At 36.1% G+C, this 14,781-nt stretch overlaps 1 protein-coding gene across 2 annotated transcripts in view; it reads right to left on the bottom strand.

Moving 5' to 3' along the window:
- The window catches only part of klar (klarsicht), a 225,993-nt gene that overhangs the window by 45,974 nt on the left and 165,238 nt on the right, over positions 1-14,781 (bottom strand). For both annotated transcript variants that reach the window (XM_067790872.1, XM_067790871.1), the window contains exons 4-5: positions 12,912-13,388; positions 232-432 (exon numbers count right to left, since the gene is read on the bottom strand). In XM_067790872.1, the coding sequence (XP_067646973.1) occupies positions 232-432; positions 12,912-13,388 (678 nt within the window). The remainder of the gene's footprint in view (positions 1-231; positions 433-12,911; positions 13,389-14,781) is intronic.

The raw sequence follows: 14,781 nt of genomic DNA on the forward strand, positions 1-14,781 counted from the left end.
TTTATGCTGAGCACGCAAATTTCGTTAATATTTTCATTTGATTCATTTCCTATTTCGGGAATTGAGGTTAGTCAAATTGCCACACAAACAGCCCTGTTTTCATCAAACAAACAAAAAAAAAACAACAACAAAATAACAAAAGTCTTACAACACCATTTCATGCAAAAACACATAATGCAAGAACTTAGATATAATATACAATCGTTTTGAGTAAATGTAGAAGAATGTTACCTTAGTGACGTCACAATCGACTTCGGCTACCAAATCGGGACAAACCGATGATGAGTTGCGAGTTATGTCACTATCAATTCCGGAACCAAGAATATTTAAATCATCTTCTGTTGCAGCAGCTCCATCCTCATCGCACTCTGAAGAATTGCAATCTAAATTGATATCGTCGCCAATATAATCCGCTCCATCATCAGCAATACTCTGTGATGAGGAAAAAATAAGACAAAAATATTAAATTAAATGAAATGAATTTTTTGGGATATGATTTGCTCCCTCACGGGATTATAAAGTAATGCCTGCGCTCAAATGATATACATATGTATATGAAAATATTCTGGCCTGGTAGCAACATTTCAACGGTTACGAAAATTGCCAAGCAGTTTGACAGTATTTCGTATTTTGCCGGTATTTTACATAAGTTGTGAAAAAAATCCAGTGATTGTGAAGAGAAAAGTAAAAATTGTAAAAAAAATGGATTAACATGTTGGATCAGCCGATTTTTGACGGACCCCAGAAGCTCCCCGAGATTTAAGAGAATGCATTTTCCTTTTTTTTTTTGTTTGAACTGCTTAGCCTATCAGATCCGCCATTTTAAATTATTTAAAAAAGACTTCAGTTTTAAAGTTTTCGTTACCCCGATTTAAATCCCGAGGCATACTTTAGGCGCTATACCCCGAATAAGTAGCAAAAAATACAAAATCAGCAAAGCCCGGCTTGCATAGTGGAATGCTCTATTTTCAAAAATAAAAATGATGGCATAAATATTTCTTTTACGATTTACAATCATGTTCAAAGCTACTTTCGATTCATTACACGAGATATCGTGCCCTCTGTTGGTGAGGAGCATCATTAGGTATCATTTCGGGAAAATTTCAAAACCATTTCGAGACTGCTTCGGGACAATTTTAAGACTATTTTGAAACCATATCGGGACAGTTTTTTTTTACCGCAATTCTACGGATATGTTTATAGGTTTCGCCTTTATTAACTCTTAAAATAAATACACATGCCGGCTATCCTTTCATATCGTATGCCTAGATAAATAGGGAGCTAACTCAAAAATCTGAAATTTAGAAGCTATGAGTATCTCCGGACTTCCCAGTTAGGTGTGCGGTATGTATATATGTATGTACATACGTGACCTTGCTTTTCTACTCTCAAGTTCTAGTTATTTCGTAACATTTAGGAATATAATTTTTAATTTCTGTACTATAGCAATTTAAATGTCTGTTTATAATTAAGTTTTATTTAAATCTTCCGTGAAAACAACTTAATTGGATGTTTACATAATTTATGTATTAGATATTATGTACATTTTTCGGCTGATCGACAATTTCAGCAGGTTTTTAAATCATGTACCTCACTCAATTGGCCACTGGAAGTAAATGCTTTAGTAAGGGATACATACATACAAACATACAAATAAATCTACACCTCACGCCTTCTAAGCGAAACGATAGATCAAACCACTCTTGCCGGAAATACTTTATGATCTTGAGAATTTCGTAAGAAAACGTAAAAATCAGCATGAAAGAACCAAAAGCAACCTTGAAAACTATTATTTTAATATTGCTTTCTCACATTTTAGAAGAAAACCTACGAGTACATACATAATTAAATAAATACAGGCATGCATTGGCGTACAGCAGCGGCCGTTGTGCGTTTTCCGTAAAGAAAAATAATAATTTGAAACTAATTAAATCAGTACATAATTATAAATGAACAAAGCAAATCGATTTAGGCGTAAAAGTAATTTACATACATTTAAATTTGGGCAATTAACAAGGCGAATCCATACCAGGTGGTGTCAAAGCGAATTCAACCCATTCGCCGTGCAGAAGAATGTCAAGTCAAAAGAAAATTTTAATTGATTTCGATTAACTGACATATTAAAAAAGTACAAGGCATTGTATGGAAAATAATCAAGAAGAAGCAATCAGCTGTTGAGATAACAACACCTGGTACTGAATTCGCCTTGATCAATTAATGGAAAAAAACAAGGCAATTTGGACCAACAATTTCCCTTCAAATTGTCAAAAAAAAAAAAAAAAATACCGAACTTTATTATCATACTTTTAGTTTTTCCTGAGCGAACGTATTGTTATGTAATAAGCATTAGCATTTTTATCCGCCTTATTCGTTAGATGAAGAAATAAAACTACGAAACATTAAGCAAATATTGTTTTAGTTCCACATAATAAAATTGGTGAGAATACCTTGATTGATTCGACTAATTTCAGTTTGCATTGAGTTGGCTGTAAATTGACGAGCAGTTAAATTAATGCTTTAAGCATTATACAGTTAATTACAACACAAAAATCCCGACACGAATCATAATTAAATAGAAAATTGGCGATGCAAAAAAAAAAACAAAAAAACCAATTCCAATGGAAGATTGAAGACATCCACTAATGGAGAAATTTGTTTGCTATATAACAATGATGTTTTTGCCAAAAACTAGAAAAAAACGAAAACCGACAAAAAAGCAATGATGTTTCCTCACCAATATAACAAATGAGGCGTTTCAACTGACAACAGAAATTACAAAACTCCAACTTAAAAATTACCTAACTGTGATTTGAAATGCCAAAACAAATTAAAGTAAATAACTGAAATGTGGCGGAACAAGATGAAAAATTGACGTTTCTGTTTTTTTAAATTAAGGCTTTACATACATAATTAGATATTGAAGGCAAGTAAAAGAAACAAACAACAAAACGTAAACGTTTTTAAAACTCTTCAATCCATCAATTGTGAAACATTTTTGAATGTTGGAAGTTACAGGGCTTAAAATAACTCAATAAACTTACTTGAATAAATGCTTAGGTTTGAACGTCGGACTTACCTATTTAAATATCGAAAAAATAAAAAATAAAAAAACAAAAACAAAAACAACTTTTTCTTCTTCTAAATACTTTTATATGTATTCGTATTTAAGTGGTTTTTCATTTTCCCAAACGTGTCTAAAGGTTTTCAACGATCTCACAAGCACACCTCGTCACAAAAACATAAAACTTATAACGAAACTGCAGCATCATTATTTTATAATAAACTGTGAGTGTTACAAATGCATGCACGTAACTGTAAATGCTGTTAATAATGACATAAAATTGAGCAAAATAATCGAGTATCACACAATATTCAACAAACACTTCGCACTCATCCGCCACCCCCACTCCCACAAATGATTTTAATCCATGTAAATTAAATATTAACGATATTTTAAATATGTAAACACATACTTGCACAAATGTTTGTTTTTATGTGTGTGTGTTTATATGTGAGTTATCATCCCCTCCTAGGCTTCCGTGTCGTGAGAAAAAATATCAAAAACGGGCAAAAAGATCATTGCCGCAGTTGGTTAAGTTGGGAAATCAAATAACATTGTGAAAATTGTAATTTTTTGTCAGAAATTGATTTATGGGTTCACAACAACAACAACAACAACAACAAAAACGCAGCATCAACAGCAAAGTATTGTTTAACGTTTGCAACATTAGCTTTGGCGGCTATGTTGCAGCATTTTTATGATGTGTGTGTGTGTGTGTGTGTGTGTGTGTGTGTGTGTGTGTGTGTGTGTGTGTGTGCTGTTGCATAGCATACCATTGTTCACTTTCTTTATTTTTTATGCTTTTGCTCTTGTTTACATGAAATTTATATTTTTTTGTGAACATCGGAAGGTAATAGCTTTACAAACAAACTACAAAAAATTGCTATCGTGATATTTTACTGAGTTTGTTTTTAAATTTACGTACTTGGGCCACTCCATCTTAAATCGTCAAATAATGGGTTAAAATTATTTTCGACTTTATGATACAGAATAGCATATCAAAAATATAGATCTCCATCCAAAAAGATTTTTTGCAAAAAAGATATTAATTGAACTTTTTAGATTTTTTTATTTTGTAATTCCATTCGAAAAGAAATGCGATTGGTTTTTTTTTTTTTTTTTCAATTTCGAAAGGCACAGAATAAGGCCCCAAGGCCCGTGTCATGATATCACTAGGTTAGGCGAGACATTTAGCTCACCTTGAGAAGTCTGTGAAAGAGCTGCGCTCATGTAAGCGACCCTATGTCAATTAACGCCAAAATCCTTAACCATGTACAAAGAACTTACTTGTATCAGCCTCGAATTAGTTAGTCTTATAGCAAGCAGAGACCTGGGCGAAAGCAATAAACGCGGTACTGCATACATATAAACAACGTAAGAGCCACTGCGAATGCGAACAACAGAAAAGCAGGATAGAAGGTATACTTGATGACCTATCCCTTTGCAGTGTTCTGAAAACATGACCTGCGCAAGTGACAGAGGGGATACAGTCCCATGTGGCCGTGGGAGAAAGAGAGTTCTACACGAGTACCGTAATGAGTCTTAAAAATCCTGGACAGTGCATTAATCATTTCCTCCCTCCACGAAAACCAAACCAGAATATAGTAATAAAATTTTATTTTTTAAGAAAAAAAATCTAGAAAAGATTTCGGAAATAAATATCTGCTATATACTATCGCCACATAACCATGTCGCGGTATTATTTTTTTTTTATCATAACATCTGGAGACACAACGCCAAATTTCCCAGATTTTCATAAACATTTATGCTTAAATTGAAAAATTTGCCAAATCGTCTCTACATTCTAAAACCAATGAAAGCTTATGACCAAAATCCATAAAAATCGGCTCAAGTCGATTTCCATCTCTGATCGATTTAATATGGAATGATCCACACATTTTTATATATATTTTGATCGGAAGCATTTAAGTGTACTTTATCCATTAACTGGCTCGGCGAACCAGCACCACGTTAACTAAAATAGTTCAATTATTTACAAATATTTTCTATTATTTTTTTTTAATAACGTTTTTAAGTGATTTCTCTTTAATACTTATTAAGCGTTTAAAACGACTTACATATACGCGTTGCATTATGATTTAATTTGTTTTTCTGTCATATTGACATTAACGTGAAAATATTAGATGGCAAATCGGCGTCTACTGCGTGTCAAAGCCGCATTTGATTTAAGACCTTGTGCACATCAAAATTACCAAATACAACCACCCAACCAGTTCAACACGCAACTTAACAGCGCAAGTCTGAGGTCATCGATACACTCATTTGCCCAGCATAATTGCCAGACATCAAAATCTAACAAAATCTTGATATGTACTCACTCGCAATCAACTCAGATCAGGGCTCAATTAATGGCTTTGGCAACAACCAACGACTGCCAATCTAAACTCTGACACCTAACATACATTAATGTCAGCGTAATAGCTTTTATTGGCTAACAACAACAATAGACATCTACAGCTTTATGGGCCAAAGCATAAAAACAGCACAAAATCGTTGTAAAGGAAATTGTCACTTTTGTTTGATCGCCTTGTACGCAAAGTCTGTGCGATAGGTAAGGGAAATTGTGACCGCTGTTGCTTTCGTTTTTTATAGTTGTAGTCGATTACCAACTTGAACAAGTGTAATTTAAGTTCATTAGCCTGTCATTTGGCTTCATCTTTTATATCTTTTATATTGAATAAATGAGAGTGACATTCGATCTGGGTAAGCTCTTCCCCAATGATTTTGCGGTTAATGTTTTGTCGAATATGTACACATACATATATACCATACACATATATATATACCTATGTACTTTGAGTGGTCTTGTGCTGGATACACTTCATATTGATCACTAAACTTTTACTCTTCAATCGATCAACCATGCCAACCAAGCCTTGCCTCGCAGTAAAGCCTTATAAAACTGTGAAAGTTTTGGCCGAACCAAGTCTATTGAATGTGATTTGATTGATTACATATTTGCCATCGTGTGAGTAGAACGTCGGCTATCAAATGGCAAAATGAAAAGCGAAGCTTCAATTCTTAAAAATCACTACATTTAAAAGCGGTGAAAATAACACCTTAGAAAAGCGTTATTTCGTCCCAGCGGCTGTGAGCAAATGCGAAGATAAATGCACTCAGTAAAAACCTGTTAAAATCACCAACAGCACTAATGGAAAAATATTTGCAATAAATGTGGAGCAATGGAAGTTAGTGCACATTCATGATGCAGCCACACAAACACGCATATGTATGTACATACACTGAAAGAAATGGTGCTAGTAAAATCAACAAATCTGTTCTGTTGTTCTTAACTTAACGGAGATTCGGTGAAATTGATCGAATTACGGTTAATTCGACCGAGTTCTTTGTCCAGCGAACAAATTAGTTTAGTCATTTTAACCGAAGAGAAATTGTCGCTCTTAAGTTAACTAAATTCTGTAAAATTGAGAGATTCCTAATCAATCTGATTTTTTTGTTAACACAACTGATCTCACTGGTCATTTCAACAGCGATCAACAGTCAATACATGAGCAAATTTCAGAGAGAATTTTACGCTCACTGCGCTCTCTACTTTGTACTTGTTAAAAAAAAACACCAAAATAAGAAAACCACCAATCGAAAAACACACAAAATGGGAAAACAACAAAAAACTAGTTTTTCAGTTATCAATACAAAACGAAAAACACTTTTTTGAATTTACTGTGAAAAAAATTATGAGATACCGGGACACCTATTTATCGGGTACAATTTGCAACTTATCCTCCAAGCGAAATACAAAATTGCGCCCTCTTGTTGCAAAAGTTGTGTTTCAATGAACAGGATTTTACGAATTTTCACTCACGTGAACGTATCTAATAAGATAATAAAAAAAATTTCTTTTTTAATGTTGATGTTTCCGCCAACATAAAAGTTTGAGTTGTTTTGGAATCATTTCAACTTAAAGTGTTACGAAAATTAAACTTGCCGAATTATATGTAAAGTTACTCCAGTGGTGAATTACCTTCCTGCGATTTGATTCTTTACTTTTCTATAACTTACAAGTTCTCTATTTAAAATGTTATGTCAAACATTTATAAAAGTTTTGTTCGGAACAATCAAGTGTGGCAACTACATGCGAGAGAAGAAATTGGGAATGAGCTGAGCTGCAACCGAAAGAATTGAGAATCAGTTTTGTGACTACTATTTTCATTTCTATTTGCAAAGCGAAGTTCAAAACTATAAACTAAATAAATTATAAAATATAAAATTTGGTGAAAGTGTGTTTAATAACACAAAATAATAAAGTGTATGTTTAATGTGTGCCAGCATATTTGTTGTGCGCCCAATTGAAGTTCGGTTATTAAGTGCCACCGTGGTGTGATGGTAGCGTGCTCCACCTACCACACCGAATGCCCTGGGTTCACACCCCGGGCAAAGCAACATCAAAATTTTAGAAATAAGGTTTTTCAATTAGAAGAAAATTTTTCTAAGCGGAGTTGCCCCTCGGCAGTGTTTGGTAAGCACTCCGAGTGTATTTCTGCCTTGATAAGCTCTCAGTGAAAACTCATCTGCCTCGCAGATGCCGTTCGGAGTCGGCATAAAACAAGTAGGTCTCGTCCCGCCAATTTGTAGGAAAAATTAAAAAGGAGCACGACGCATCGATCTTAGATCTCGATAAATAACCTCCGAATATCGCGCCTTACATTTTTTTTTAGTAAGTGCGTACATATGTATGTATATGTAGCAAGCATGCGTATTTATGTGTTCACATATTTACGTACATATGTATGCATATGGCAACATAGGTACTTTCGTACAAAGCTATCGCAAAATTTTTTTTTGTTCATTTGACTACTAAAACGGTCAATTCCCAATCAACGATTTGTCCGCAGTTGATTCAACATCTTGTTGCGATGGATAAAAGTTGGCAGAAATTTCGGTTGGTTTTGCTAGTCTTTTTCTTTCAGTGTATGTACCAATACCAACAAAGGTGGATAATAAGCGGGCAAACAAGGCACATAAATATTTAGCGACGATGAACAAATGGCTAGAAGTCGATACAGCATACATATTATTAACAACAATCATGTTAAGTGTGGGCTCCGTAAAAAATTGTGCCACTTTTGATCAGAGCTATTAGGCACCGACGGGGATTTGTGCATTTATGAGCAAACAAAATCAAAAGCAACCTTTAAAGCATTATTGAGAAAAAATCTAAGCTGAATAACTTCGAGTCCGCAAAGGCTAATCTCATCGAATGTCTAGTAATAATTTGCTTAAAGCCATATAACCAGATATACTTAGCACCTTTGACATTCTTAATGAATCCATTTCCAGCTAAAATAAAAACTGTCTGCAAGAATATACCATCCCCAGTAACTTTGGCAACGGCCACTCTCTCTTTATCAAGGGAAAGTAGTCCTTGTGCGAATCGCTGCTAAAAACAACGTCCTAATTTGACTGAGACTCAAGGATTATGCTGAACTGACACACCTTTAGTATAATAAGGAAATACACCTGGAACAAGAATATTAAACGCAGATCACTGATGGTAATTTTTCTGCGGGTTTAGGACCCATACCCAAAATAAGTTTAACATATATTTGTGAAGTGGGCAGTGCAACCAGCGTAAAAGCATTATATAGAACAAGAAAGCCCACACAAGGGCTCTCTTAGTTAATGTTAGCGGAATCGGTGCATCAGTTCACACGTGATGATATAACTAAAGAAAATAGGGATTCATTTTTATATATGAGGCTTATATCGTCCATTATTCCTACTCGAAAAGCTTGATATCTCCAAAAATAATCAAAGGTGGTGAAAATGTTGTCATTGTAGAGTACATTATCTGTGCACAAGGAGTGACCGTATTGCGATTATAGACGGTGTCGAAATATTACTCTTATTTAATTCCGCTTTTTTCATTGATTATTAAGATCGCCAAACCTCAAAGTACAAAAAAAATTTTTTGATGATTCTTGCAACATTTTTACCGACCTTATCAAAGAAAAGATGGCTGTGGGCAGAGCTGGGTAAATTCAATTCCATTACATTACCCATTACATTCCTCAGTAATTGGAAAAAGTAATCAATTCCTTTCCTCCACAGCAAAGGAGTTGATTACATTTCAATTCCTCAAAAAAAAAAAAAATAAATTAAAAAATACCAAAAGTAATTTCGTTTTTTTGAGGCTCGAGTACAAAAAATTTTTTGTTTGTAATTGGAAAAAAAAAAATACTTTGCGCAATAGTAATTTCTTTCCCAGTACTTTCAAAAGGAATTGCAAATGTAATTGAAAATTTTCCAATTACATTACAAGGAATGGAAAAAGTACTTTCGAATTTCTCATTCCATTCCTAAAGGAATTGCGAAAGTAATTGAAAAACTACAAGTTAGTTTGTGTATAGGAACTTACTCCGGTTGATATGGGTGACTTTTCGGGTCACACTTTTCATTATTTCATCAGATTTTTCTTGTGACTGGTAACTGAAACCATTTGGAAACAACAGTGATATAAAATCGGTATCCTCTTAAAGTTCCCAGCTAAGTAAGGGCATCTCCCTTCCTTCCTTGCCACATTGTTTAAACAAGTAACAAGTGGCGAAAATCTTTCTTCTGAAAAATCGCTGGTATGAGGCACCAAAATATAGTCGCTCTCTTAATTTCAAGATATCTCAAAAATTTAGGCACTAGTTTGCGTTCAAACAGACATACGGATAGCAACAGTTCCCTATCCTGATCATTTCGGTATGCTTATTTGTTTGTTTTTCTCTTCTCCTTTAAGGACTTACAATTTCCCAGAACCAGATCGAACTTATATACCATTTAATTTTCATGAAAACAAAAATATTGGAATAGATTTTGCAGTATTTCAAAAGGTCTGCTGCTAGAAACTCTCGGCACTGCAACCGGTACTAGTAGGAAGAAACGTCGAATGGCAGAATGAAGAGGCAATGTTCGGCGGAAGGCGAAAAGTCTGCTTTCAAGATTCTGAAAGGACCTAGTCCTAGAGCAGCCGCATAGACAAGATAAGTAGCTGTAGGACAGGTGGCCCCAATAGCGAGAGAGCAACTATCTCGAAAGCTGCAAGTCAGAGGAAGGACATCAAAAGTGGCGAAGTGCCAACTAGGGAAGGAGAAGATAAGCCAAAGGGAGATAAAGCTAAGACTCCGACTTTTCCCGAGAAGATAAATGATGTGGCAAGGTAGTCAATGACTTTGGCGCTGGTTGATCGTAGGAATCCTTCCGGACAGATGACTCTTAAAGGTGGAGATCTGTAGAAAGGGAGCTTATTAATTTAATGCTTAAGATGACACGGGAGCAACCACGTAAGGCCCTGGTGTGAAGACGAAAGCGTCCGCGAGCTTGCTGTGGCTGGAGGAAGTGGTTCCAAACCTCCAAAGCCAAGGCACGAACGCGAAGTTCGAGGTGGTGGATAAAGCGCAAATCCCCATGGTACCAAAAGTTAATGTATGGATACCATGCGTCCTGAAGTCGAGGGATACACTGCGACTTCTGCAGAATCAGAACCCGAATATACCGACACAGGATTGGACATTGGATCTATACATTGATTTCCATTGTGCTGCAATATCACCAAGCTCAGCGCTATGATTCTAGCTCCCCTTATATATGTTTCAAAATTAATTAAAAGATTTTGTAAAGTCTTTATATAACCCAAAAAAACACAATGATAATTTATCCATCGTCTTTGGCGATACAACTCTGCTGACTCGAAGACAGGCGTGAGCGGTTTTTGCTGGCAATTTTGAATGCCCGGAATTTTTAATTCCCCGGATGAGGGGAGCATAGACACAAACACGACGTGTGACCCGTTACCATCACCCCACAGATGTTGAAGAAGCCATAAAAAGCCAAACCTTCTAAATCAATAGGTCCAAATGGAGTAGTCATGCCAATGCTAAAACATCTTGGCGCTGAGGGAGAAAGCTACCTGACGCACGTTTTCAAGCCTGGGAAACCGGCTAACGAAGGTGAGTTATAACGACCGGTATCACTCCGTTCACCAGTAGCGAAGACATTGGAAACCTTCCTGCTCCGTCAGTTTAGTGCGAATCTTCGCCTAGCCACTCATCAGCATTGCTTATGCAAAATACATAGCACTACGAGCACTGTCAAAAGCTTTTGACACAGTCAACCACGGTACTATACTCCAAGATATAGATAGAAGATTCATTCACCCTTTCCCCTTTGTATAAAAAGATAAACTGCAAATTATCTGAACCTAGCCGACCAAATCCACGGTCACTGTTTTGCGACGTGGAATATTGGACGTTCACGTCGATGGTGTTGTGCTACCGATTGTCAGCCGTTAAAATATCTTAGGAGTAACATTCGGTCACACTTTCACCTTCAAGACGTATGCCACCTAAAGTACAAAGCCGCAACAAAATCCTCAAGTCGCTTGCCAGTAGCACTCGGAGAAAAGATGAAGAAACGTTGCTAGCCACGTACAAAGCAATTGGCCGCCCACTCCACAGCAAATCTAAACTAAGATGATACAATCTTACCATAACCTTCCTCATATATGACGAGAAGAAATTAATTGCAAGTCATTGAAGGCAGTGCTTGTGTTAAAAACATTTTCTTATGGTCCAAAAAGTTACTATGGCCTCATAAAATCACCGCTTGAATGGCAAACATATTTTTTAGACAAGAATTTTTCAATTACTTTTGCAATTCCTTACGAAAGTACTGGGGTAGAAATTACATTTGAGCAAAGTATGTTTTTTTTTTCAATTACAATTGTTTGTACTTGAGCCTTAAAAAAACGAAATTACTTTTGGTATTTTTTTTTTGACGAATTGAAATGTAATCAATTCCTTTACTGTGGAGGAAAGGAATTGATTACTTTCCTCAAGTACATGTAATGGGGAATCGACGGGTATTGATTACCTAAAGTAATCATTACTACCCAGCTCTGCATGTGGGGACATACGGCTGATTTGACAGGTGCCGTATTTCCTTATAACGTTGGCGGAGATGACTTCTTAAGTCCCTGGGAGGCGGGGTCTCTTCAATCAGATGTCTGTTGGGATGCCTAGGTTTCTGGCTATCCAACAGAAATTGTTTGTTCAGCATTTCGTTTCTCCTTCTAATGGAGAGTACTCTCGTCTTGGCAAGGTGCCAGAAAAGATTTGCAGAAATGACGGGGTCGACGGATGTGGGGATCTAGCCCAAAACACCCCGTGCGCTGCAACCGTCCGTTGCACGTGACACACTGTCAAGAGTTTGACCGGCACACGCAGCAAAATAATTTTTCTGGACCGGAACCAGATTCTGGGATGACACCTTAGGGATGACACCTTAGTGCCAGCCCTTGGTCGGGAAAATCCTAAGTCGACCCGGTACATAGAACCGGTTACCTTTGGGTTCCATCGCACTACAGCGTAATAGCCAAAAATATATAAAAATTGACGTTGCCCCACAAAGTAACTTTTACATTTTTCGAAGGGGATAAATACTTTTTATTTTACGGACCGATTCGATGAAACTGTAGCATGATGGAACGCGAAAACTCCCAAGAAAAAATAATTACCAAAAGGGCTTAATGGAAAACATTTTCCGTTTTAATAGGAACCAATATTCTATCATAATATACAACAGCTGCTTAGGTCCACTAACAGCGAGGCAAAGTGTTCTTTGTAAATCAGAGATGGCTTCTCAGGTTAAACTCATACCATTTTGACACATTTTTTAATTAACTTTGAGATAAAATGATAACTTGCCGTTCTGCCAGTTTAAACTAAATTCAAATAATAAATAATAAAAATTCGTCTACCGAAACTTGCTCTTTTCTGTCGGTTAAGAATGGCGATTATGACTGGATGTTAATAAGTAAACTTACATTATTCGATCCTTTCTTACGCAGCAAACCATCCAACCAAAGCTGTACCTCGTATGCCTTTAAATATAACGAATAATAACGGTTCTGCAAACGCTCCAAGCTATCATTAAAAGTCTTTGAACTCGATGCTTGTTCCGGACTTCCCGAATTTGACCTGATCGGCGATGACTTCTTTTTCGGTGATAACAATGACTTTTCTGCGGTTTCAATGCCACTGCTGCCGCTGTCGCTACTCAAAAATTCGTCATTCGCTTTTTCAGTTGATATTTCATTCGTTGTTGTTGTTTCCGCTTCGTTGGATGTGAGTGATGAATTACTTTCTTCCGCAACGGTTGTGCTACAACTATCGATCGATTGCAGCTGTTGTTCCTCTTCTTCTTGCTGTTGCAGATGCACCTGCCCTTGATGCTTTTCTGATGCAGTACGAATGCAAGCGCTCACCACTCGTGCATGTGATACAATTTCATGATATAACACCTGAAAAGAAATGAAAGTGCAGACATGTTAAATTTTTATAGAAAACAAAAAAAAAAAAAAACACAATGCGGAAAGTCGATGAATGAGATATTTAACTTAAACTCGATAAGAAATGCACATACATAAATACGAATATATTTTTGCAACGAGACATCTTCAAGAAATGAACTTTTACATAGATTTGTTGGTTAATTATTACGGAAGATCCGCTGGCAATTGAAGAAGATATCTTCGCAATAACCAACCTAAGGCATGGACGGACACTAACGGGGCATTTCATAAGTCCATAATACATACAAACATCCCCGCAAATCGATATTTTATTTCAACAACTTTTATTTGAACACTAAATCAGCTAATCGCATCCCATCGTTGTAACAACCCAACGCCCACCATTCGCCCCCGTATGCAGTTATTCTTCTTACTTAGGCTCACCTAAGCCAGGCATGCTTAACCAACGAAACGATATCATTTCGTTACGATAATCAACGTTAATAAACGAAACGAAGTCATTTCGTTTCGTTTATTAACGTTAAGATCGTCAAATTAACGAAATGATTTCGTTTCGTTTTCTGCCATATCAAAACGAAATCAAATCGTTTATGTTGATTATTAATTTCAAACTATGCTGGCAAAGCTGATTGATGGCGGAGTCATTAAAGGTGAAAGCATTATCCAAGCTGATTGCAACTTTTCTCATGAATTTTGACAGTACGAACATTTCTCAGAGTATTTTTGACATTACCACCAACGAATTACACAAACAAATTACATAGAGTTTGTGTGTGTATGTGCGCTCGTTGTTGCCACCTTACGGCTTCACCATGGCTATAGCATTGCCAGCACAATTCAAACATAAAGTATCACGTTTCTGTTAACGTTTTTAACGCTAACGAAAGCTTTTCGTTTCGGTTAAAAACGAGAGACAATTTATCTTGATAATTTCTTTATCGATAATATTTCGAAGTGTTTCAACGGAAACGGTGGAAATTTTTTGATAAACGATTAGCTTAACGTTAAGGTGCATCCCTGACCTAAGCTTTCAAAGAGCTTAAGTATCATGCAATAGATACGTACATACATACATTCATACATACAAAGTACACAGATATGAAGACACAAACTACGATTGATTGTCTTGTTTATTGGAGTCTTTCATTATCTTCGCTCATTGTGTAAGCACAATTTGACCTTTTCAACTCTTGCATCATGATCGCATATTGAACCCTGACAATCATATACAAGTAAGAAACATAACAATTCATTTACCATTTATTTATATTGTTACATTGTCAATGGTTGCCGGAAATAAAAAGGTGAACAAGCTGATATACGATATAACCCATTATGACAATCGCAATTGATGACCAAACTATGACAGTAATAATGAGTG

Source organism: Eurosta solidaginis, chromosome 5 (genome assembly GCF_040869045.1).
Source record: "Eurosta solidaginis isolate ZX-2024a chromosome 5, ASM4086904v1, whole genome shotgun sequence".
Lineage (NCBI taxonomy): Eukaryota > Metazoa > Arthropoda > Insecta > Diptera > Tephritidae > Eurosta > Eurosta solidaginis.